The 27,029-nt window shown below is 42.9% G+C and overlaps 1 protein-coding gene across 1 annotated transcript in view; it reads left to right on the top strand.

Annotated features, from left to right (window-relative positions):
- The window catches only part of cdkal1 (CDK5 regulatory subunit associated protein 1-like 1), a 237,792-nt gene that overhangs the window by 176,093 nt on the left and 34,670 nt on the right, over positions 1-27,029 (top strand). The window contains exons 10-11 of the mRNA XM_016242314.1: positions 11,306-11,486; positions 16,712-16,774. Of these exons, the coding sequence (XP_016097800.1) occupies positions 11,306-11,486; positions 16,712-16,774 (244 nt within the window). The remainder of the gene's footprint in view (positions 1-11,305; positions 11,487-16,711; positions 16,775-27,029) is intronic.

Raw genomic sequence — 27,029 nt, 5'->3', positions numbered from 1 at the left:
AGAGACCTAAGTGTCTTCCACAACCATTTTTTCTGTTGTTAAAAGTTAAAATGTTCCACACTTTTTATGCAGATGTCAAACTTTCCCCATCATGCAGTAAAACCCTTTAATCAACGAGTGAGAACTCGTGCCAGTAAGGTGTGTGTTCAAACCTCACACCTGTTTTAAAACATTGACATTGGAGCAGGAACTTTGAGAGCGAGAGCTGTTTGAACCTGGATCTCGAGCCCCGGAGGAATCGACTGTGGAGCACCTGCAGGGTAGAAGATGAAGAAATAAGCAGACGCCTCATTTAAAGAGGAACGAGACACCGATGAGACTGCTGGATCTCCAGTGACGTGTTGATGAGCGTAAGTGACGAGAGGCGCTCCTTTCACCCACGGGCTCTCTGGGGATCATTTCTAACTGTGGCTTCACTTTCCAAAGCTCTGTGTGATTGTGTGAGAGCACTTGCACACTTTTACATGTGTGTTCAGGTGTGTCAACGGCTTCTCTAACAATAGGCGCACATGTGTGTGCTTGGAGTGTGAAATTCATTTGCAGAACGACGATTGTTTTTCTCATTCATCAAATGAGCTGAAAAGGCCTCGAGCAACAGGTGGTGTGTGTGTCAGTAACACTGTACCTCAGTGTGGAAACTGGATCTCCAGGGATGAATCTGACTGCCTTCGCACACTCTTTAGTGTTAACAGGCGTTCTGTGGCTCCGTCAGTCTCCAGCATAGAACTCTGCAGGAGCGCGTCGCTCTCGTCTCGGTGTTCTGGAGTGATGAACCTTCGTCTCATTTCACCTGCGCTACTCCTCACACAGAAATCATCAGCAGTTTTGTTGTTTTGGGGTATATTGATATTATCTGGAGACGAGAGGATCTGCACTGAACGCTCTGGCATCACATTACACAAGCAAACGCCACTTACGTTATAGTCAATCTAGATGTCTGTTTCTGTTTACAAATTATGCACTCACTTAAAGCATTATGTGTGCTTATTATTCTTGAATTCGGTTTTAAACAATTTAAAGACTGTTATTATAGCGTAATGGCCCGTGAACATCTGATGACAGCCAGCTGAGCAGGTTTCTCGGTGCTGATTTGAATGGGAATCATCCAGCAGACCATCATCAGTCACATGTAGTGTTGACGTGTCAAACTGAGGTCTGAACGGATTGCCGGACTGCCATAGTATTATGAAAAATAAGGTTTGGAGAAACATTTCATTCGTGATGCTTCTGCCATATTACTTCAGCGGATATTCCGTATCATACAAAAGCATCTCAGCTGAAAAAAACACTGCGCTCTCAAGCGCTCACAGCTGGCTGTTTTCAGCTGGCTAAAAACACTTTGGTGGACATGAGGCCTTACCCTCATCTTTGTTTATCCTTTGAATTGATACCAAAGCTCAGAACAAATAAGAGCTTGTGTTGTCGTTAATGAGCGGGTCAGCGATCGATTCGCATGTATTAATGAAAGCTTTGTTGTACGCATTAGTTACGACAGAGCTGCATGCTGGAAATGTCATGGATAATAAAGCTTTCGTTTGTTGTTTCTGAACCAGAATCAGACCAAATTCAATGCCTGCTTGACCTTTCAGCCCTTAAATAACATCAGATAATCATGAGTCTTAGACTCACACTGGTTATTGTAGCTGGTCCAGTGGGCTGTCATGTGTCTAAATGTCAAGTCAGATGGATTTATTTGTTAATGAAGCACACATACATGACGTGTCATCAGGGGACACTATATTTCAGACTCATTCTGAGCTCTAGATGTCACACGTGATCATAGACACGTTCAGTTTAACCGTTTCAGTCTCAGGTTTGTGTGGAATGGATGGAGGACGGTTTTGCAGTATGTGTGAGCCTGTTTACAAACCTGTTCTCAAACAAAGAGAGCATTCAGTGACATGTATTTAGTCCAAATTCACTTAATCTGTCGAGTGTTTGAAATAACTTCCTTTTGCGATCTGACATGCTTTCATATCAGAGAATGAGGCAGAAATCAAGCTATTTTGTAGTATTCTATACAGTGATAGATTTTTATAAAAAGTACCTGAGATGGCTTGAAGAACACTCGTATGTTTATTGTATTGAGGTTTCATCAGGTAAAACGTCTCTACCTGTATGTTATTCAGCTACAGTGAAAGCTGGATGTCTTTGTCCATATGAGGGATTTCCTGGAGCGTCTTCAGTTCTGTCACTCCCGTGAGTCTCACTTGTGGAGTTTCTGCCCTCCGGCTACCAGACTGAGTGAAACCGACATTACATTGTGTGTGCACTTACTAATGCTCACAGCACCCTATTTTGGAGAAAGATTGGAAAAATAACACTTTTCTCTAAAGAAATTGGAAGTAAACATGCATATCCATACATTTATCTCCAGTGTACAGGAGTTATTTTTTCTTTCAGTGGATGCATAAGATTTCCTGACAAAACCTTAGACATTTCTAATGACTTATAGTTATATGCCCCCTGCATGGGGTAAACAAGTATAAATTACGCTTGCACTCTAATTGTCTTTAATTGCATTTTAATAAAATTTACAGTATAACTCGCCTCAATTTTGCCATTTTAAAAGCATCATAATGATTTTGAGTTGTTTCCAAGGAAAAGAGGCAGAATAACCCTGCAATCTAGGACATGGCCTAGGTGATGGCAAATAGTTCAATATTTAAAATTTTACCAGTCTTTTTAAAGAGTATCTGCGCTTCTACTTGAGTGAAGGATGCATGTACTTTTGCCATCTCTGGAGTCAGTATGAGGTAAAGAGTCACATGTACTCTGTGCTGCGAGAGACACTCTGCTCGATTGTGTCGAGCACGTTTCTTCTAAATGAAGTCATACTGTATGCTCTCAGCCCGTCCAATCAGCGTTAACTTCCTGTGCACTCTCCAGTGATCCTCAGCCTTCTCCCTACAGAGGACTCGATTTTCCACATGGTTGACCAGCCGCGGTCGTTTGCGGAGGACGATGAGCTGTCCGGTCTAAATGCGGTGTTAGCGGGTGGTTAAACGCGACTCTCACAGCGGTCGGCGGCCGGCTAATTGAAAGTATATATTTCTATCCCGCCGTCCCACGGCACCCAGAGCCACACTGCCCTCGTTATCCTCCTGCGGCTAATGAACGCTAATGAAGCGTGCAGCAGCTCCAGTGAGACGGCCAGCTCCTGGGTTTTGTGAAATGGTAAACTGATTGCTTTGAGCGGTTAATTATTTAATGGGCTGATTGTGACCTCTGCAATGGAAATCCAGAGTTTTTGAATATTTGGACAAACTGTGAGGTATTCAGCAAATAATTTTCATTCTGTTCTTCACACAGAAGTTCTAATAACTTCAGAAAATGTGGATATAGCACACGAGAAACATGGCCTACTGTTGAGGGTTTGGCCTTTTGATGTCCATGATCAGTTTCTCTGCAAGGAAAACTGCAGCATGAAGGTTTATTTGACCTCATCTAACGTTAGTGTGCAGATTTATAACAGGATATCAATTAGAGGCTAAATAAGTAATAAAGTTGTAATAAATTGCGTAAGTAACATTACAATCTGGCATCCGCAACCACTATTGCAAAGAATACAGTCGAGATCCATGACAGAACACAGACTGGCTGAATGACGCGTTCATTGAAGCAGAACCTGTCAAACGGAGATCGCTGGACTCTAGCTTACTCGTACAGTACTGTATGTCTGTGTTTCAGATCACGGCGCCTCCGCAGAGTGTGAATGGTTGCCAGATTGCAGAAAGCAAAAAAAGCTGGGCAAAATAACGTACGTATCCGTTTAACAGAAAAGCTCTGATTGGGGGATTTGAGGTCTTGATGTCTGGCAACCGCAAACATGAACGCTCGCGTAATAGAGTCTTGTACAGCAGTCTGAAGTGTTTTGGCTCCACTTTAAAAATAAAATGTTTTGGGAAAGTTTTTGTTCTTTTAACTACATTTTAGTCTTGCCTTTTTTTGTCAACAATGTTGCATGTTCATTTAGTCTCAGTTATCGTTTAATGGCCTTATTATCATCTCGTCATCGTCTCGTTTTCGTCAGGGGAAAAAACCTTGTTGACAAACATTTTTTTGTCATAGTTTTCGTTAACGAAATTAACACTAATGATACACAAAAGATACTTTACTGCAAAAATTGTGTGGAAAGGTTGCCTTAAATTTAAATAGGGTGAAACTAGTCAAATTGTATTAACAGAACCATGGATGCATTAGATAAATTAAGCTTACAAAACATTTTTGAGTGCAGTTTATTTTACTGTTTATACTTAAAACAAGTGAAAAAGTCTGCCGGTTTAGGACACAATACACTCAAAGATGCAGAAGAACAAGTCTTAATATATTACGCAGTGTTGCCTTTCAAGTTATCTGGGTTCAGGGTAAAATAAGAAGTAGAAATGAGAGTAGAATGCTTTGGCCTGCTCATTAAAAACATACAAACGCTCTCTGTGCTTCACGGTTTCTTCTGGACTTTGAAAGCTGAAATACGCTTTTACAGGCGGCAGTTGAATTCTGGTGAGAAAGGAGTCCATATGTGTGTGCTGAACGTGTCTGTAGTGTCCGACGCTCATTATGTGGTCTTGAGGGAAGCTTGGAAGACAACTTCAGGCAGGAGGCTAACATGAAGTCCATTACTCCAGCACCTGTGAATGAGAGAAACCTTTAACAGCCCTGAAGAGCCCGAGCCCAGGGGAGAAGTGCACTCGTCAAGAGGGTCATTTTTTGCAGGGCTGCCTGTCATCTGTTCTGCTTCTGTTATTCTTTAATGACGCCTGCTGGCCTGGATGCCTCAATTTTCCTCTCCTAACTCTCACACACTTTGATGCAGCTCTTTTGAGGGAATTTGCTGCCGCCTCGGCTGTAGCCGTGAGCCTGAAAGCCAGCCACTGTGAATTCAGCGCTGATAAAAACCGTACGCCTTCAGACTGGCTTTAAGATGATGGAGATTTGAGATGTGAGAATGTGACCCTGCTCTCAGTGACCGCTAGAGAGGTGTTTAAAAATAAAGAAAAAACACGACACGTACGCTTTCTAAGAAGTGTGTGAAAACCAGCGAAGGTCACTTTCCATGAGTGTAAAAGAGTGTAGAGTGAAAGCGCAGAAGTGAGGCCAGCAGGTAACACACATAGACAGCTCATTATGCTGCTTTAATTAGAAAGTCTGGCTGCCGCGCGAGAGGAACAAACCACACGGCTCGCGCAGAAGCAGCGCTGCTTCACAAACCTGCAGCATTCAGAGCGAGGGCTGCCCGCTCAAACTGTGCTAGATACACAACAAACTACTAACCAAACTAGACTGAAGCGGTTTAAGAGCTTGATGATCAGTTGCAGGGTTTGTCTAACATTTATCATTTACATAATCATGTAGAGTGTGTGTGTGTGTGTGTTTACTTTTTCTCGTAGCTGTTCATCTCTCTTAATGCTGGTTAACGCACAAACCCGTCCCTTCAGTCCAACTGTTCTTAAAGGCAGCAGTCATTAATGCAGAATGAACCGTGTGCGCGTCACATGGCTTTTAGCATTTCTGTGTGAATACATTTGTATGATGCTGGTGTTTCTCTGTGATTTGATGAAGCCGCTGGTCGCTGACATCCATTTAAAGATTCAGGTTGAAGTTTTGAGTCAGGCCTGTGTCCCAATCCTCACTTTCCCTAAATGATATGCTCTGTCCCATAGCCTACACAGATGTGACGGCTGCTCTGAAAGCTGATGGCATATTTATGCTTGCTTATAAGGTCTTCCTTAAAAAATAGTTGAGTCTAATTACAATAGATCTTTTGAATTAGGATGAGTGTTTGTGTGTTTATGGTTATGAGAGTGTCAAGTTGTTAGTTTAGCAAACATTCTAGCGTCGTAGTCTATCGGAATCAGTTGAAATGTTCTTCACTGAGTTCTGTCTGTGTTCGTTGTGTTAGTGGGTCTGTGGACAAAGCTGCTGTTGCCTTCTGTATGTGCTGTACAGTGAAGTGGAGAGGTTTGTTATGGATGGATCTCTAGAGCAGCGTGTGTGAAAGCCGTCTTGTGCTAATATGAAGTTATAGATTGTGCACAAATTAAAATGACAGTGTCCTCATTCTTTCCCGTGTCCTGCACTCTCTCGGATGAATTGCACATACCCAGGGAGTGATTGGATCAGTCTAGTGTCTGGAACTCTCCATAGATGACTAAATGATGAGGCAGGCCAGCTCCTCACTGACACTTCTCTGTAATTGATCTCTCATCAGTGGCGTTCGTGTGTGTGTGTGTGTGTGTGTGTGTGTGTGAGTGTGTGTGAGAGAGTGCGTGCGTGCGTGCGTGTGTGCTTGTGTGTGTGTGAGTGTGTGAGAGAGTGCGTGCGTGCATGTGTGTGTGTGAGAGAGAGAGAGAGAGTGTGCGCGTGTGTGTGTGTGTCCTTTCGTAATAAGCAGAGTGAGATAAATACGATCTATCAGAACGTCACTCCTACACACATCTGCTGCAGTTCTCTGAGAGTGATGTACTGTACGTTCAGCGTTTCGTCTAACGTTCATGATCATGTACTGTATGTGCAGTGAGCTGAATTCTGATTTTTTCAAATTCTGACTTCAGCAGTGAGATGTGTTCGAATATGAAACACCCATACATACAGGTGAGCGCTGGCGTGTTTTATGCAGGTGATATGCCATATCCAACCCTTTCCCTCTGAAGTGTGTGAATGATCTGTGTAATTCTGCTCTTCCTCTGTCAGATCAATATATCTGTGTGCTGTAGACCGAACATGGAACAGACAGCCAGAATAAACCCTCTTTACTTTACAAATGAAGATGTAAAATTGTCTGATTAGAACATTGTTCAGGAATCAGCTATAAAAAACTCAGAGAGAAACTACTAAATGTTAAATTCCTTGTCACTAGGAGACTGAAATGAAAAGGTTTAATTTCTGTGAATTGAATGGCACATTGCCGTGGTTATTTCCCTCTCTGAGGAGGCTCTTCAGGCGGATCGCTTGCTTACTCTACACTCTTCCTCCTCCACCCACAGCAGTGCCGGCGGGCTCCACGTTTCCCCTTCACATGCGGCCCGCTCCGCTCTCGCTGGGCAGAGACGAGCACGCTGGCGGCCCGCTCCTGCTATGCTGGATGAATGAGTAAATGTTTACCTTCACAGATTGCCTTGTCTCTTATCCCTACTCCTTTTATTTTAGCCGAGCCGTCCCATTGTTTGCACCTTCATTTCATCCCGAGCGCACTCGTACATCTGTTGTGTAAATACACACCTCTGAAAGCAGCTTCACGCCGGGAGAAGGATCTTACACCGCCCCACACATTCAGAGCCTCCGCAAACAAAGAAATTAGAATTAGAGTAGTTCACTGCTGAGAGTGAATTCTTCTCATAAAGCCTTCTAAACCCACACTTCCCAATCTAATTCAAAGTTTGGCGATATCCAGTAGCTTTTAATTAAATGGATTTAAGCCCCGCTGGGAAACGTTCTGCAGCGATTTTAAGTGCAGGTAGGAATAAAGTGTAAACACAGGGAGTGAAAGGCAGTGTGTGTTTGAATGGTGAATTCTGCTCTCTGCTCCTGCTCTCATCACACATTACCTGAAGGCAAAGTTAGCTGAAGGACCGCTCGTGTCTCTTCTGTACACTGGAATAGATTAATTTTATGAAAGTTCCAGCTCTGCTCGTGTGCATTTCCCACGTCCAGGCTCAATCTAACATGAAGCGCTCGTGGACAGTCAGACCGTGTGGCATATGTGACCGTAAGACAACACTAGGATCTGGGTTTATGCAGGCTGAGATGCCTTCTGTTCAAACACTCAAATTCACTCATTACACTTTCTCAAGAAAAAAAGAAAATTTTCCCTCCAACGAGTTTGAATATGCATTATTGAAAAATTTACAAAAGACAGGACTATATACTGTAAATGGCCATGAAATCCATGCAGTCTTTGATTGAGATGGCCCTTTTTGCATTTATCATTTTCATATTTTTAAGCATTCCTTACTCGAGTCTATGATTGAGATTCTATGCAGAATGCGAAGCACTTGATGTTGTGCTGTCAGGAGTGACATGGGCAGGTCACCCTTCATTAGGTCTGATTCCAGCTGATGCACAGCAACTCTCAGTGGGGATTCTGCCGGGCCGTCCCAACCTGAGCTCCACAGAGTTTGAAATAGTCCCATCTAGAATCCTGACTGGTCCATCTGCACTGCTCTCAATCACAGCACCCTCAATACATAAACACAACACAGGTACATACTGCTCAGTAGAAAGATTTTACTGAATTTATAGGAAACTGATGCAGTGTTTTTGAGAAAGCTTGCTTGGTCTATTCTTGCAAGACCTGCCGTTGACCCAGCACTTCAGCCATGAGGACGAGCTCAGCACGTGGCTTCTTCCAGCTTCATGCCAGACCTTAATTGGATCCACCGCATGAAAAGGGGCCAAAAGGTTCTTGCACAAGAGATTGATGGGCTGAGAGATACAGGAAAAACTTTTACCCATCCACCAAACCTTGACCCCAAAACATATAGCAGGACCTCTCTGAGCTTCATGAAGCTCCTAATACTGTCCATTCTGGAGCAGAGCTGGAGACTGAGTCTCGGGTCTCCTGTTTCTTTTCATTTGATTCACCTGAGCGTCAAGGTTCTGTAACTGGGGTTGCTCGGTTGCATTTCTGCTTCCTGAGAACTGTGCACTTTATTTTGTCGTGTGCTAAAGCCATTATTTGTGCACTTCTCTTTTTTTTTGTGTTGCCTTTGGACATTTAGATGCTTGTTAATGCTCACACACTCTTAAACAGTGTGCCACTTGTCACTCTTGCTACTTTGTTTCCAATTAAATGTTCCCATTCTCTTTTGGCGCCATGGTTCACATGAAATGGCCAAACAATCAGGGTCCACTTGGTTGGTGTGTGCATGGCTGATTAACAAACAAGACTCTGTTTGTTTGCCAACATGTACTATTCAAGTTTCTAGGACGGTCATTGTGAAAGCAATTCCTGTGGCGGCTGCTATTTATATTCCTTCAATGCATCTCATTAACTGCTTTGCAACATTTGCACTTCTGGATCTCCTCCAGGCTGAGACCTCGGCCTTTCATGTCAGTGTTTTGTAGGTCAGGTCTGGTGCGTTTGCTTTGCTGTAACTGACTACACAGCGTGAATGCGAGGGACGGGAGCTGCTGTGGGCTGTGACTGTAACCCCTGAGTGAGGCTTTCTAATAAGCCCAAAAACGGAGTGGAGTGCAATCATGTCCAACAAGCCAACAAAGCATCAAAGGGCCTCCATCTGCCAGCACACACCGGCAACCATTGTGGGATAGCAGACGCCGAAAGGGTCTGCTCGCTTTAGAGGATCCAATTCAGTCTTTCGCTTTCTTCTTTTCTTTAGCCTGTTTTTCTCCACAGAAGGATGGAGAGGCTGAAGAGCTGGGAAACATAATGGATTTAGAGGGAAGTAGTCCACCACGCTGGCTCTCTAGTGCAGTGCTTGCTGATGAACTATCAAGGCTTCTTCAGTCGTGAAGCCTCTGGTTCCTCTAATGCACTTCGAATTTGCTGTTGTGTTATCCTGAGATGTTCAGATCAATTATGTCCTGAACTAACACAGAATTATTTCTTAAGGAAGGACTGTGTGCACTTGTTCCAGTAGTGTATCAGGACCATTTGATTAGACCCAAATGGACCCAATGCCCAAAAAGTTTCATGTCAAGAAGAGTGCCTTGCCAAAAATCATCATGTTGAAGGTTTCCTTTTTTGTCCATTTTGAAATGAACTTGTCAGTACCGTCTCTCTATGCCTTCGGTTCATGTTAGGTCATGGCACGGAAAGATGTGGATGTCCACACTCATGATACCTACATGAGGCTTTTGTGTCCCCACTCATTCACATGATGGAAATAAATTACCAGTGGAAAAAGAAAGACAGAAAGAGCAGATCAGACCAGATTAAACCAGCACTAGCCTTAACTCGTTTCTTCACCAGATTAAGGCATCCTCGAGTGCATAACAATGTTCAGTATGAGAATGTTTACCCATTGATTTTGTTGGTCTTCTGTTTGTTCTGTTGCTGTTTTTTGAATAATTCTCAGGCAAATATCCTCTTTGTAATGGAATGATTTTGTATGCTTTCCAGCACTGCTCCACTGATACCAGACTCCCTGTTGGTCATATCCTAGAACTGACTGTTTTCCATCTTATTGGCTGTGGGTCGAGGCGTTTGTTTGGGTTTGTAGAAGTTGCTGCTGGCAGAGCTCGGGGAGGCTTTTCTGATGGTGAATTTCCTCTGGTACTAAAGCCTATTGTTTGAAATGGAGTCGCTGAAACAAACAAGAGATGAAAGGGGGAAAAAGCGTCAGAATTCATATTAGCTTGCCCTGCTAACACCTGGACCCCCTCCACCGTGCCCATCAGTAACTCTTCCTTTGGGAAGAGCCAGACAAATGAATGCCTACAGGTCCTCGTGAATATTAATGAAGGCCAACGCTTGAGCTATATCAGTAGGTTTGAGTTATCTGCCAGAAATATAAAGAGAACCCCAGTGTAGTTAAGAATTAGCATTATGGTGGACGAGACCAATAAGTGGAGATAAATATATGTGTGAGAGTTATGAAAGCGGTGTGGCTGGATAATGGAATAATATGATGAGGAAAGAAGATCTGGCAGATATCAGGAAATGCAGTGGTTATGTTTCATTGACGGCACAGTAATTTGAGTAATTTCCTCCACATGTTCAGGCCATCAAGCACCAATATCTCATGAGTGTTTCAGATGTCAAGAACAGAAACGCTGCACATCAGTTTCTTTTTTTTTTTTTTTCAACCTGTTCTTCTAGATATTAAGGTTTTTCTTCTAGATATTTTTTGCACTTTCCATAAGGTTTAAAATCATCTGAGCTCTTCCTGTTCCGGATTCATGCATTTGATTGGCTGATAAATGCCAGCTGTGTTTTCAAAAGTTGACACATTACTGACCACACCGAGCCGCTCGCTCAGAATCCAGCTTCCTGGTTGTTTTGTTTCCTGTAGGTTAAAGATCAATGATCACATAACGCATGCACTAAGAAATCAATGAACTGATTACTTTGCAGAGATCCTAATTTAATCAGAGCGGTGGCCGGTAGTCGATGGTTATTGAGGCTGCTAATAAGGTTCTTGAGAGACGTGTGAGAACACACACAATCACATTCACTAGCTGCAGGGACTGCATTGTGTTGCACAGACTGTTTTCACACTGAGTGCTCTAAATTCAGGCAGTATAGGATTGTTCCCGTGAGGCTACTCATGTGCAAAAAGCTGCTTTTTATGTAACACTTCTTGTGTTTATTTCATCATCACACTGTGTCTGTCTCTCGTAGGGTTCCTGGCATCACTATTGCCACAGACATCATCTGCGGTTTCCCAGGTGAGACGGACGAGGACTTTGAGCAGACGATGGAGCTGGTGAGGCAGTACCGCTTTCCCAGCCTCTTCATCAATCAGTTCTACCCGCGACCTGGCACTCCAGCGGCCAAGATGGAGCAGGTTCCAGCGCACATGGTGAGATGTCAACAAGCGGTTCTTCTCATGCTCAGTTCTGTCTATTATGACAAACAGAGAACAGGATCTGCACACATCATTAAGTAAAACATGTCAATTTAAAGGTTTCAGTAAATTGAATAAATCAGTAAATGCAATTGATCATTGCCAGTTTTCATGAGTGCTCCTAATCTTATGAGATTATAAATCAAGTGTGTGTTTTTTATTTATTCTAACATGCTTTACACGTCCTCCATGAAAAATATCCCATTAGTCATGTTTGCAACACATTTTCTGAATTGTCTATTTACTATAGATCTCTTTAAGGTTTTTTCGTGCTGGGGTAACATTTGATTCTGTAAATGCCTTCAGTTTAACCCAACGCTTTCAACCTTACTCACATTTCATTTCTTTGGACCTTCATACAATGTGAGGTTCTTACCAGACTGTCTAGATGAATACAGTGTCTTGATGTACGTCTCATACTGCTGCTTGGTTGCATTTCTCTTTCCCACTCGTTCACTCACTTAGACTTACTGACTAAAATACTCAGATTGATATTTGTTTTGTTTTTCTTTCTTTTGAAAATCTTGCACTTGTATTATCAGCTCATTTAGCTGTTCATAGTTGAATAATGAAACTGGCTTTAGACTGATGTGTAAGAGTTAAATACTCTACGTTTACAGTACAAACATGTGAATGGCTTTTTGGATTCTTGCATAATTTCAGCTGCATTACACGGTAACACTTCAGTATAGGGACCTATTCTCGCTAATAACTAGTTGCTTATTAGCACGCCTATTATTAACATATTGGCTGTTTATCAGTACTTATAAAGCACATATTCTGCTTGACCATATTCTACATTCGTAACCCTACCCCATACCTTAACTTAACAACTACCTTACTAACTATTAATAAGCAGCAAATTAGGAGTTTGAGGCTAAATTTGTAGTTAATGGTTTGTTGATAGCAAGAATTGCACCTTAAAATAAAGTGTGACCCATTACACTATTGAAATGTCATAAAGGACAGCTTGAGTTTATTGTTAATAATATCACATCTGATGGCCATGACAGACTGCTGATAATGATAATGAATATTTGAAGCATGACCTGGTAACAGTACCAGGACCCACAGTCAATCACCTTTACCTGTTAACATGCTTCCAGATGATGGGTAAATGTGAATCTTCCTGTCGATTACTCTTCGTTATGTAATGCAGCTGTAGGCAGACGTCTCCCAGATGTGAGGGCCTTATGGAGTTTCTCAGCGATTAGACCCCACTGAAACAATTATACTGACTAATGAAGCTGGAACTATCAGAGGAGGGGGATTCGTGCTGGGTTTTCTATCCACACCTTGTTCTTTGTGTATCAGTGGTTGGTGTGGCTCTCGTGAGCATCAGCGTCCACTTATTCAATGTGAGCTCCAGTAAGAGTGTTTTCACTGTCCTTTCGTCTTGGTGTTTGTGATGGAGCTCTTGTGCACATGGTGCTCGTGTATGGAGGAACCGATCCCATCACGACAGCGGGGTCAAGGCGTGCAGCTTTAGTGGATGGTCTTCGGGGACGTCCCAGACACACCTGGCACACCTTCTGCATCCCTCTAGCAGGCTTGTCAGAGATGGTCAGCTCTGGAGGGACCGTGCATTAATAACACTTCCAGATGTCTGTCTGGGGCCGAAGGGTCAGGCTGTCCAAGTGCTTTGGTTTCTCAGCACGTTTAGCTTGTCTCATAGCTGAGGCCCAGCCGCCGCCGCCGCCGCGTGATGAATGGGTCTGTGAGCGTAATGGATTGCCTCGCGTTATCAGCGTCAGACGGTCGCTCAAGACGAGCAGATCTGGCACGCGGGCAGAGCTGGAAAAACTGTGAGCCTCCAGACTGGCATAATTACTCCCGCGTGAGGGAAGGGTTAGCGGAGATAAATTAGAATGATCTCCTGGAATGCTGCTCTTACCAGCCAGACAGGTGTTTACCGTGACAGCTCGTCTGCCTCGGCGGCTCTCTTTAACCAGGGGAAATTAGGCAGCGTCAAACCAGTCAGAGTTTGGATTCAAAGCTTCTGCTGGTTTTGCGCAGGGATCGGTGAGGAATACCCAGCACATGTGAAAACACATTCATCTTAAAACAAAGACAGATGGGCGAGGCCTGGAGCGATGAGGAAAACTGGAACAAAACAACAACTAAGCCGGAGTCGCTCACACTTGGGCCAAAACTGACTCTTCATTTCCATCATTTGGCCGGTTCTCAGTCACCATGGAGAAGTGTCCAGATCTACAGCTGGCTTGTTATCTGCTCTGTGCGTCATCTCAGACTGTTTGAAGTCGTTTCTGGCTCGTGTCAGCAGGATTGGTGTGGGTGAAGCCACAGATCCTGAGATCTCGTGCGGTCAGTGAGACTGACTGTGAAGGCAAGGCATGATGGGAACAGGCAGTGACATCACTGCACTTCCTGTGGAGGAGAGCGTCTCTGAACACAACAGCACATGGAGACGTGTCGTTAAGGTCGTGTTTCTCGCATTGTAATTAAGAATAGAATATTAGCTGCTCACTGCCTACACTGTTTTAAGCCACTTTTACAAAGTTTTTGAAAAATACTTTCAAATTAAATTGATCAAAAGTGACCGTACAAATATTTATAATGTTATAAAAGATTTCAATTTCAAATAAATGCTGTTCTTCTGAACTTTCTATTCATCTGTGAATCCTGTAAAAATAAAATGTATCACGTTTTCCACAAAAATATTGTGCAGCACTGACAGTAATCAGAAATGTTTCTCGAGCAGCAGATCAGCATATTATACTGATTTCTGAAGATCATGTGACACTGAAGACTGGAGGAATGATGCTGAAAATACAGCTGCGCATCACAGAAATACAGCACAGCTTAACAGAGATTCACAGAGAAAACAGCTGTTTTAAACTAATAATATTTCACAATATTACCATTTTACTGTTAAATCTTGCCTACAACAAACGTGTGAACAGTAGTGTATGTGGAACAGTAAGCAGTGGCGGACATTTCAAACAGAAGTTTGCTTCATTATCACAGTAAGTCACTTTTGATAAAAGCATCTGCCAAATACACAATTGTGATGTGTTTGTGTTGTGAATGGAGCAGATGGACATTATACGAGGTGTCATCCTTCATCGTTGTTGAGGTGACAGATGCGCGTTCGGTTTGGATTTATGAATAGCAACTTGCTTCTATATGATCTCCATCTGCTGGAGACGTTTTCACGCTTTGTGCCAAGCCAAGCCGCACACGATCAAGCACTGATCTGGAGCGGCTCTTCTTCATACTGTTGAGTATTTATAGACACACAGCGGCTGATACACATGTTGTGTAACGAGAACGACTCCCAACACGCTCTGCAGAGCTCATATTCCTGTCGGAGGTCCAGTGAACTGTCCTTCTGTCTCGCTTTAACTTCAGTCACTTCTGACAGAAGCCTCTGACTGCTGTGTTCATGAGTCCATGCAGGGCCTCAGTGGACAAGGAACTGTATGGAAATGTGTTGATTCCCTGCTGTACAGCATCACAAGATATGATTGTCTCATTTAGACCTGCTCGAGTCAAATGGAAACCCATTGAAAACCTACAGTGACTTTTGTCTGTCTTGCCCTTGCACGTCATCTGTGAAGCTGAGCGACGACTTCAAATAAAGGGGGAAAGCGGTTCTTTGGCTTATCGAGATGATTTTCACCTCGGCCTGCTGCTTTGGGGCCGGTGTAATCTCAGACTGAAATATTGAGTTTCTCAAGGTCACTCCGGGGTTCATCTTTTTTTGATCAAATTCCATTACTATTTTTCCCCCAAATGAAGATGTGTGATTTGAGGAGGGTCGAGCGTATTCTCTGAAGCTTGGTTATCTCTGACCTCGCTAACCTCTCGTTCTCTCCAGGAGGTGTGCTGCAGGAGAAAAGATCACTCCACCATCGATTGAGTGGATGAATGTGAATATCATAGCTGCTAGGTTCTCTTCCTCTGCGTCTGGAGTCCGGTGTTATGGAGCTAATCCAGCGGGGAGCTGCTCGTAACCCTGAGCTTCTGCGCTCTCCGTGTCAAGAAGGCCCTGGTCTGATTAGCTGAGATGATGTGGAGAAACACAGAGAGAGATGGAGTCACAGGGCACAGACAGCGATCATTAGGCAGGTGTGGGCATGAATTCTCTTCTGCTGAGCTGTTAGGTGGTCTGAGCTCATTCTGGAGTACTCTGATCATCTGTGATCTAGTATATCAGACCTCACTGCTTCAGGAGGTGGATTTCAGCACTGTGCGTCTGCAGATCTCATGAGCTGAAATGTTTCTGGCTTTGTTATATTGGAGACCGTTCTGATTTTAGTGATGATTGGTTTTGGTTTCCAAGAAGATATGCAGTTTTTCCACTGTATGTTGTTATTATCAGAACTGTCAATTCAGTGCTTTGCTTTAGTTTATGATAAAACCGAAATAATGTCAAAAATGTAGTACTGATTTGTGAATGGATTGACAGCCCGTTCTAATGTTATGATGTCTGGTGTCACATGAAGCATGTCAAACTCTAGTGTGAAACAGATAAGTGTAGTTCACATGAAGTACTTAATCAGTTTATTCTAGCACAGCTAACGTAAAAATAACCCACCAACCTAAATGAAATAATGATTGGTATTTAAGATGCACTTCATGTACTTAAGTTATACACTCATGCACATTTGAACTATTGGTTATGCAACATAGCATGGGTAGTTAAGAGTCTAAAATGTCTAACTGTGCGCATCTCGTGTTTGTGCTGCTGGTTTCTGTTCTGTTTAATTGTTTTCAGACATCACTTACTGTTTTTCAGTTTATACAGCCGTACTCTCTCATCAGTGTCGTGATGTGGAATCACTCATGAGGCACGGATGGGATGTGTGTATTATAGAGCAACTCTCCTCGCGTCACCACTGGCTGTGAAACATGACTTCTCTTCAACGAGACGCTCATAATTAGCCTTTCTTTAACTCGTGACTGCATTAAAAACCATCATACATCTCCTCAATGCTCAGCGCTTGCATTTCATGACAAATTAAGGACGGATGAGCTTTTATAGGCACTTCTGGGAGAAACGCAGAGGTCTCGGGGGCAAATTTCCTCATGTTCATCCCTTTAAGTGTTTGTTCTTCGTTCCACTGTCGGATGTCTTCATGTCACTAGATCAGAGCTCACTGACAAGTTTCTTCAATTAATTAGTGCTGACGTATGGTTGTTTTTCTCTTTCACAGAAGAAACAAAGAACCAAAGAGCTCTCTGCCCTCTTCCACTCGTACAAGCCTTACGACCACAAGGTAAGAGAAGCTGTGTTTAAGATGCGTTTAAAATAGATGTTATTGTGGTTATAATGTGTGGGCATTGCATTCCAGAGAGAGAGAGAGAGAGAGAGGTTATTATGAGACTGAAGCTAAGATGTAAAATGAACAGCAGAAAGAGATGAGTGATATCGGGGTGCTGTTGAGCAGGAACAGTGGTGTTTTAATCATTAAAGTTTGAGCTCATGCGACTCTATCACAGAAACCCGTCTCCGGTCTCGTTCTGACCCTGCGTTACTGTAACGGATCAGAGCTGCTGTAATCAAGGCCGTTTCAGAAGCTCCTCATTAATGAAAGAGAGAGAGATGTAGAGGAACGAAAGGTGATGGGCTTTAAATATTTGATGCTTTCAGCTTCTATAAATGCCACTTCTTCACTGCTGCTGTTGATCTGTGTTTTATGAGTGTAGATGATGCATTAAGCAGCCAGCAGTGTGCTGATACAGACATTTGATCAGTTACCAGTATAATGTTTTATGGGTAAAAAACCACTAATGATAGTGTATATATACAAAAGTGTATGATTTATTTATTTCTTCTGCTTGCAGCCTGATCCAAGAGAGCTACTGTATAAAACTGTAATTTCTACATGGCATGATCTAATGATGCTTGGGTTCAGCTTTTAGCTGTGACGCCTCTCAGGTCGCTGAGATCCTGTATTCTGCTCAAGCGTGTTTCTGGACCTGAATATATCGCAGAAAGCAGCTAGATTGTCATCGAGTGTCTCGCTCATAAACGAGACCTGCTAGATTCATTGGTGCGTCTGTGTTCCTCTCTCTCTGACTGACTGTCATTAACAGAAGAGGAGCGCCATCACATTCATCAGGACGCTCTGCTGGGAGAGAGAAAGCGTGCTAGCGACGCTCTGATTCTCCGAGCGCAGGTCAAAGGTCACGTCGACTGCCAGAGCACTTAATTCAGAAACACCGATCCACATTAAAACATGATTTGAAGCTGATTCTCATCATTTTGGGCTCGTGACTGACACGGTCCATGCGTTTGTGTTTGTGTGGATCAGACAGAATCAGACCAGGGCTCCTGATCTCCTCAGACGGGTCTGTTTTCTGATACTTACATCATCCTGAAAATCACATGCCAGCTGACCATAAATGCAGTCTAGTGTCATTTGTGCGGGAATATTGGACAGCGGGACGCTGTGATCGGTCAGATGACAGGCGTGAGAAAGTGTCATTCGATTTTGATCAGATTGTTTGCAGTTGCTGTGAGTGTGTTACGGATTGCTTCAGTCTGTGAGCTCATGAGGCTTGCGTTGATTTTGGTTGAAATTTGCATGCATCAAAGACCGCTGGCCTCAGATCAGACTAATTTGCATAATGTAGCTCCGCCCCCAGCGGGTCGGCCTTTAGTGCAGTAATGACATTCACAGTCGTGTTTCCCGAGGCGTTTTCACAGCACACATCACGTATGTTGTTTTTACATTACTAAAAACGCTATAAGAACACAGCAACAAGCACATTTGTGTCTTTAATTAGTAACTTCCTGCCGTTGTCCAGCTGTTATAATAATAACCAGTGGCTGAAATGATATTTCAGTCTGTTTTGGAAAGAAATGACTGATTCTAAACACAGTTAATGTTTTCACACTGTTTGCATGATCTCACACAGTTGTAGCTTGATGACAGCAATATTCTGCTCAGTGATATTTACTTGATTGTGTTTTATTTTCTGTCGTCTCACTGCTTCACTCACTGTAGAAAACTCTTCATTAAGGACAGGATCGCTGGTGGAAATGACATCACAGCATAAACTGTGATGTCATTTCCAGAGATGGTGATGTCATTGATTTTCACACAATCCCAGAGGGTTTGGTTATATTGTTCAGTTAGAGTTAGTTTAGGCTCCAGACTGCGACCGTTTTCTCCGCAGGTGCGGCTAAATTGTGTGAGTGCGTCCACCGTGTTGTCCAACTCATGAGCGCTGCATATGAGAAACAGCTACTCGTTTGAGCTGCGCAGTTCATCAGCTCGGACCAGAACAGAACAGGTTTACTCGGGAGCCAGTGTTGATCTCACGAGATCCAGGGAGAAGCGCTTGATTCACAGCAGAATTCTGTTATAAACAGAGCGCTGACGCAGAAAACCAGAAGTCGCAACGTAATGTACAGTATAACCGTAATGTGGCAGACACAGCCGAATGTTAATACATTATTCATTTCTGAGAGAGTATTTCACACAACTGTTTCCAGCACTTTAAAACTCTGAAAAGGATCCAGTTTAAATGTTATTTTTAAGGGGATGTCCAAAATATACTTTAAACAAATGCTTATGTAAAATAAAAATAAATAAATGACATCAGATTACCACTAGAAGCAGCAGAGGAACACTTATTGGCCTATCCGTCGTTCATTTCTACTTTTTTCTTTATATTTTGAAATTATAAAATGATAAAAAAAAAAACTATTATAAAATATCAAATCATCAAGAAATCAAACGTTGTCAAAGTTTTGCACTTTTTTTGTGTATGAAGTAAGAAAAGTCATGTTTCTTTGATTTGCGACTGAATCGCATAAAGAGTGCTTCTTTTATAATCACTGAAGTCAGTTCCACATGATACTATAGAAGAATAATGGTACATTTAATAAGAGTAGAATATATTAATTTTCTACATAAAAACTTTGCACGTTACTGTTGTTAATAAAAGTCAATTTTCTAGGCTTCCCAACTCTGTCAAATGTATTTTCAAGAAATAAACCTGTAATATTATTAGTAACTGCACTTATTAATGCACAATAATAGTAGTTTTATGATTAAATGATCTTTGCTTGTAATATCCAAACCTGCTCCTGGCGCCTCTATCAGCCTCTGCTCTCAGATGTCAGTCTGGAGCCCTGCACATGTTACGCTTGATTTTCAATCATCCTGACAGCAAACAGCATCTCGTCGTCTCCGTCTCGTCGGAGCAGCTACAGCAGACGGATGTATGGAGAGCGAGCAGCTCCGGCTGGGGGTCAGGTGCAGGCCGGGATCAGTGTTTGGCCGCGCTGGAGAACTCATCTCCACAATAACACACAGACGTGTCTCCTGCCACGCTGAATAAACTGCTCTCTTAGCTATGCTAATATCCTGTGCTGTGAATGAAGTAATTACTGTAACCTCAGCAAGCCGTTCAGAGCAGGAGGAGGCAGACAGAAATGACCCTCGCTTTTTTTGCTGGAGATTTTATGATGTCCCTCACTTGTGCTAAATCTCAACAATTCATGTGTGCATGTGTGATTTTTGGAGAGTTATTTTCGGTTTTTGTGTTTAGTTTGCTGGGATCAGGGAAACGGTCTCGTTTCCCGCAGTGCAAACCTCATGAATGAACAACGGGAATAACCATGAAGCTGGCTTTATTGTCAAGTAAATCCACTGTTTTTCATCATCATCATCATCATCACACAGTGGCCGAGAGAGCTCAACGCGCTGCAGAAAACACATGCAAATAGAAAAAGCACCCACAAATCAAGAAAACATCATCAGTTTGACAGCAGGTGCTGCAAATGCTCACAACACACCTAAATAAATAATGTTATTTGCAGCGCATTTCTTTATTTGGTTGTGTTGTGAGCATTTGCAGTGCATGTTTTCTTAATTTGCAGGTTTTGTTTTTATTTTTCTATTTGCAGCGCGTTGAGCTCTCTCGACCACCGTATCATCATCATACATGTGTAATCTGAAGGTTAAAATGAGTACTGTAGGTCAAAGTGCAGCATATTTTCAAATGAAAATCTTTTTTGTTCAGTTTGTTCATGTGGTTTGAGTGAGTGTGTGTGTGTGTGTTTTGAGCATGCAGTGTGTGTGTGTGTGTGTATTTGCATGCAGTGTGAGTGTGTGAGAGCGTGTATGTGTTTGTTACTGCGTGTGTGTGTGTGTGTGTTTTGAGCGTGCTGTGTGTGTGTGTGTGTGTGTATATGCAGTGTGAGTGTGCGAGAGCGTGTATGTTTGTTTGTTAGTGAGTGTGTGTGTGTGTGTGTGTGTGTATTTGCATGCAGTGTGAGTGTGTGAGAGCGTGTATGTGTTTGTTACTGCGTGTGTGTGTGTGTGTGTTTTGAGCGTGCTGTGTGTGTGTGTGTGTGTGTATATGCAGTGTGAGTGTGCGAGAGCGTGTATGTTTGTTTGTTAGTGAGTGTGTGTGTGTGTGTGTGTGTGTATTTGCATGCAGTGTGAGTGTGTGAGAGCGTGTATGTGTTTGTTACTGCGTGTGTGTGTGTGTGTGTTTTGAGCGTGCTGTGTGTGTGTGTGTGTGTGTATATGCAGTGTGAGTGTGCGAGAGCGTGTATGTTTGTTTGTTAGTGAGTGTGTGTGTGTGTGTGTGTGTGTGTTCAGTTGGTGTGCAGTGTCTCTCTGGCCGCAGTGAACAGGCATGAAGAGGCTGATTTTGTGTACAGATGCATAATGAATGCAGGAGCCCAGTGTTTGGGGCAGTGATTTATGTGATCTGTCTGCAGCCAGATGGCAGTGAACAAGACCCATCAGTCACAGTCAAAAGACTATTGAGCAGTGTACAATGCTTTGTGTGAGCAGCGATCGGCCCGGGACGCAGCAGCACCTCTCTGAGCTCCGGTGCGGGGCTTTGTGCTACACCACAATAAAGAGCAGATCAGCTCTAAGAAACTCACAGAGATATCTCAACATGTCCGGCTCAGGGACAGAGAAGCATCAGCCTGACATGAGTCCGTGTGTCCATCATGCAATGCTCATTTGATTTTGGTGTCATTATTTTGTAAAGTTCTTTTTTTCTTTAGAGTGGTTTTAGTTTAAAGGTTGTCGATCAGCCCACACTGATCATCCTCATATAAGCAGATATCATCCGTTTACTCGCTCCTTCAGCCTGATTCTCAGCATGGCTCTCATGGATCTCTCTGATCCTGTCTGGATCTCTTTATCATCGGTCTGTGATGGGAGCGTCTGAGCCGCTCTGTGCTTGACCTCTGTTTGTCTGATTTGTTTGCCTTGTCCTGCTGCTATTTCAGAGGCGGGTGGAAACTCGTCTTTAATTCACGCTTGATTTGCAGCTCTCTCTCGATTAGTTGTAGTTTCTCGTTTGATTGGGACGCCTGCTGATTCACACAGATCCATCAGAAGCGCTCGCGTCCGTTCAGCAGACGCACCTTCATTCAGTTTGTTTAATTAAACTCCACACGGGAACATATGAGGGGCCGTACAAGCCATAATTAATTCTGGCACTCTCACACACATACATTCTCCTTTCAAATACATATATTTTTGCTTTCACATGCTTACATTCTTCTTTCACATGCATACATTTCTACTCTCACACACACATACATTCTCCTTTTACATGCATACATTTATACTCTTACACACACATACATTCTCCTTTCAAATACATATATTCTTGCTTTCACACTTACATTCTCCTTTCACATGCATATATTTTTGCTTTCACATGCATACATTTATACTCTTACACACATACATTCTCCTTTCACATGCATACATTTATACTCTTGCACACACATACATTCTCCTTTCACATGCATACATTTATACTCTCACACACACACACATACATTCTCCTTTCATATACATATATATATATATAGAATGTATGCATGCCTGAAGAAAATATGTGTATGTAAGAGAAGAATGTATGTATGTGTGAGAGAGAGTATAGTGGAAACGGAAGGCGTATAGTGGAAACGGTCATCGGTCTGTGATGGGAGCGTCTGAGCCGCTCTGTGCTTGACCTCTGTTTGTCTGATTTGTTTGCCTTGTCCTGCTGCTATTTCAGAGGCGGGTGGAAACTCGTCTTTAATTCACGCTTGATTTGCAGCTCTCTCTCGATTAGTTGTAGTTTCTCGTTTGATTGGGACGCCTGCTGATTCACACAGATCCATCAGAAGCGCTCGCGTCCGTTCAGCAGACGCACCTTCATTCAGTTTGTTTAATTAAACTCCACACGGGAACATATGAGGGGCCGTACAAGCCATAATTAATTCTGGCACTCTCACACACATACATTCTCCTTTCAAATACATATATTTTTGCTTTCACATACTTACATTCTCCTTTCACATGCATACATTTCTACTCTCACACACAAACCGCCACAGCGATTTGTTTTCAGTGTGTGAACATTGTTCTGATGGAAGTCAGGTTTGAACCAAGAGAGAGTGAGGAAAAGCTGACTGAACTTTACTGTGCCATCAGCTTCAGCTCCAGTATCAGTCCAGCTCTCTTCTACACACACACACACTCACTCTCTCACACACTCACACTCTCTCACACATACTCACACTCTCTCTCTCACACACACACACTCACACTCTCTCACACACACTCACACTCTCTCTCTCGTATAGTGGAAACGGAAGGCGTATAGTGGAAACGGAAGGCGTATAGTGGAAACGGAAGGCGTATAGTGACCGCTGCCTACGACGCTCGTGAGAGATTCAGAAAACTGGTCAAATTTCCCTCACGCTTAACGTGAAACATACAAGAGTCAGTGGTGTTTGAGTCATTTAGCAGCGGGTGGAATGTGACCGTCAGATCTGAGAGCTGCTGTATGATTAGAGATGTTTACAGCACATAAACGGCTCTGTTCTGCAAATAAATCTATGGTACGATCAGAAGACTGAGAATACAGAGCCCAAGAAACAAATTCAACATGAATCGCCATCAGCTGGTGTTTATGTAACAGAGCAGCATGAACTTACTGCTAAACTTCTCCATTTACAGGTTTGGAACGACATAAATGTGAGTAAATGCTGAGAGTTTGACAGAAAAGTTCAAGTCAGTTTCAGACTGATATCTCTGACTCCCCCTTGAGACAATAATGAGTTGTATAGAACATGAACAACTTGATTAATAAAGACTTTGCATTCACTCATGGAAATCTAATAGGTCATTAATTAATTGCACTAATTAATTACTAAATTAATTCAACCACTCGCAATTTCTGATTTGAAAGCACAGATTACTGATCCAATTAAAAAGTCTTAAGAATAAAGCCAGATGTTCCTATGAGGGGCCGTACAAGCCATAATTAATTCTGGCACTCTCACACACATATATATTCTCCTTTCAAATACATATATTTTTGCTTTCACATACTTACATTCTCCTTTCACATGCATACATTTCTACTCTCACACACACATACATTCTCCTTTTACATGCATACATTTATACTCTTACACACAAACCGCCACAGCGATTTGTTTTCAGTGTGTGAACATTGTTCTGATGGAAGTCATTCAGGTTTGAACCAAGAGAGAGTGAGGAAAAGCTGACTGAACTTTACTGTGCCATCAGCTTCAGCTCCAGTATCAGTCCAGCTCTCTTCTACACACACACACTCACTCTCTCACACACTCACACTCTCTCACACACACTCACACTCTCTCTCTCACACACACACACTCACAACACACACACACACTCTCTCTCTCTCTCTCTCTCTCTCTCTCTCTCTCACACACACACACACACACTCACTCTCACACACACTCTCTCTCACACACACACACTCTCACTCACGCACACACACACACTCTCACTCACACACACACACACACACACACACACACACACACACACACACACTTCATCACATACACTGGCACGTTTTCCCACACTTGATGTATTAAATATGATCTCTCAGAGTGTCTGATTGTCAGAAGACCTGACTGTTTCATTGAGAGTTTCACTCAGTCGCTATAGAATCATTGCGGGCTGTTTTTTCCTCGTATGATCAGGACTCTGCTGTAGTTTTGGCATGATGACAGCTGTTTGTTTGATGTTTGTGCTGTGTGTTCATGTTCACTGAATGCCATGAATCCTGCCGTCTGACTGCAGACTACTGCTGAGAAGTGCGCTGTAGATGAGATGACGTTTGGGGCATATTGCGCTCCACACAGGTAGACAGTGATGTTATTAGATTTAAAGTGCTGCTTTTGTTGGTCTCTTGGACGTGAATCTTTGTGTGCCGTTCTCTGGAAGCGCTGCTGTGTTGTCGTAAGACAGAAAGAGGCGAGTGTTACCGGATGCTGTTGTAGAATGCAGATGAACAGAATGAGATGACACTGATTTACACAACAGTACAGCAAACTGACGTGTTTCCTATGTTGTTATATGGCATTATGTCATGCATAGTAACTGGTTAATGAAAACTATCATCAGTCTGTTTTAAAGCAAGTTAAGCGTTCCTGAAGCTCAAATGCAGTGGACGAGTCACGGAGAGGCTGTGGTTGTGTTTATGTTGTATTAATGTGACTAATATGACTCTCATCTGCTTTATCTGCTGCTTTGCTTGTTGAGTTTGTGGGTGGGCAAACACATCTGGAGCCTCGGTTAACAAGCCTTTCATGTCAAAGCCCCCTGAAACTAGTCCACTTACACAACGGCGTAATCATCTGCTCAAACAGCACAGCAGACGCTTTCACAGACGGATTATGGCTTTTGTTGAGCTATGACTCGATAGCAGCCTGTGATTTTAAGACGTCATTGTGTGTTTCGTCCCACGGCCGTCCAGGAGGACATCAATACAGCCGCAGTCATCATGCAGTATTGTTCGGATTTGCAAATACTGTTATTAAGTCAGATTTCATTATGGAGCCACTGCTGCAAGTCGTCTTTGAAGCCTGTTTCTATTGACATGATCTAAAGAAGCACATTACACAGCGGCTGCTTTTGTCTGAAAATAAACATCATTTCTGCATGAACATCATCAAACCCTCCTGTCTCCGGACAGCGCAGGACTTTAAGACTGTAGTATCATAAATGTGCGGCGCTGATGGGGTTTCTGGTTAGTCTCGGTGTTTGAGAGTCGATGTTTCTGTATCCAGTGAAACGGAGAAAGTCTTGAAGTGTGAGATCTGTGAGAGTCCATACAGTGAAAGTCAATGGGGTCCAAACATCATCTTTTATTAGAGGAGTCAAACTTGGTCTGGGACGATGTGAGGGGGAGTAAGTGATTTTGGGATGAACTATCCGTTTATCACTGTAAAACATGCCATCATGCTACTAAGAGTGTAATCATTCAGCAGGAATGAATGCACAGAGTGATGATTGACATCTGTCAGTTGATGATGATGATCTCAAAGGCTCAACATGAGCTTCATTAGCAGTGAACACATTTAAAATGAAGCTCAGATCTTTTAATATGTAAGCTCTGGAAATAAGAGGCATGCGTTTGTTTTTGTAGAAGGGCCCTTGAGGAAAGTCAACTTAATTTCCAGAATGCCTCAGTGTCCAGCGGTGTGTTTGAGAGGAGCTCCTTATCTCAAAAACAAACCTGTGTGTGTGTGTGTGTGTGTGTGTGTGTGAGAGAGTGTGTGTGTGTGTGAGAGTGTGAGAGTGTGTGTGAGAGTGTGTGTGTGTGTGCGTGAGTGTGTGTGTGTGTGTGTGTGTGAGAGTGTGCGTGAGAGTGTGCGTGTGTGTGAGAGTGTGCGTGTGTGTGAGAGTGTGTGTGTGTGTGTGTGTGAGTGTGCATGAGTTTGTGTGTGTGTGTTTAAACGTATCTGTTTGCTCTTACAGATTTAAGACACTGGCAAAAATGGATTTAATATAGTTTAATCCCACACGTGTGTTCAACAGCAGTTCAGCATTACCTTATTTCCAAACAGAGCAATTTGCTTCGACAGCCGTTATCGTGAAGTCAGATTCAGGTCCAGCTGTGATGAGGATCATCAGCTATTATAAAAACTGTTACGGCTTCAATCTAACAGCACTGAAACACCAGTTTCTGCAGTTCATATTCACTTTTCTTTTTCTTTTTTCTTTTTTCTTCTGTAGAGTATTGTTCGTAATATTGAAGTGATGGAAATGAAAGTGAACTTTGAACTCTGAACTTTCATCTCACCAGTGTCATTCACACTCCTGAAGGGATTGTTCACCCAAACAAGATCATCCTGTCATCATTTCCTCACCCTCATGTCCTTATAACACCACAGCTCATGCACAGTGTCCGTGTTTCGTCTTCATCTGCATCCTTGAACATCTTGAATCCCATCTTCAGCAGTTCATTAGGATGTGCTAAAAGGGCAGGAGGTTTAACAGGCCGACAGGAATCTGCTTTTCTCCTGTTCTGACCCTCATAAAATCCATCCATCTCAATCCTCACCATCTGCTTCCATCTGTTAATCCAGCTCGATCAGTCACACACACACACACACACACACACACACACACACACACACACACACACACACACACACACACACACACACACACACACACACACACACACACACACACACTCACTCACACCCAC

Source organism: Sinocyclocheilus grahami, unplaced genomic scaffold (genome assembly GCF_001515645.1).
Source record: "Sinocyclocheilus grahami isolate Dianchi unplaced genomic scaffold, SAMN03320097.WGS_v1.1 scaffold654.1, whole genome shotgun sequence".
NCBI lineage: Eukaryota > Metazoa > Chordata > Actinopteri > Cypriniformes > Cyprinidae > Sinocyclocheilus > Sinocyclocheilus grahami.
This window is presented reverse-complemented; position numbering and strand designations above follow the sequence as displayed.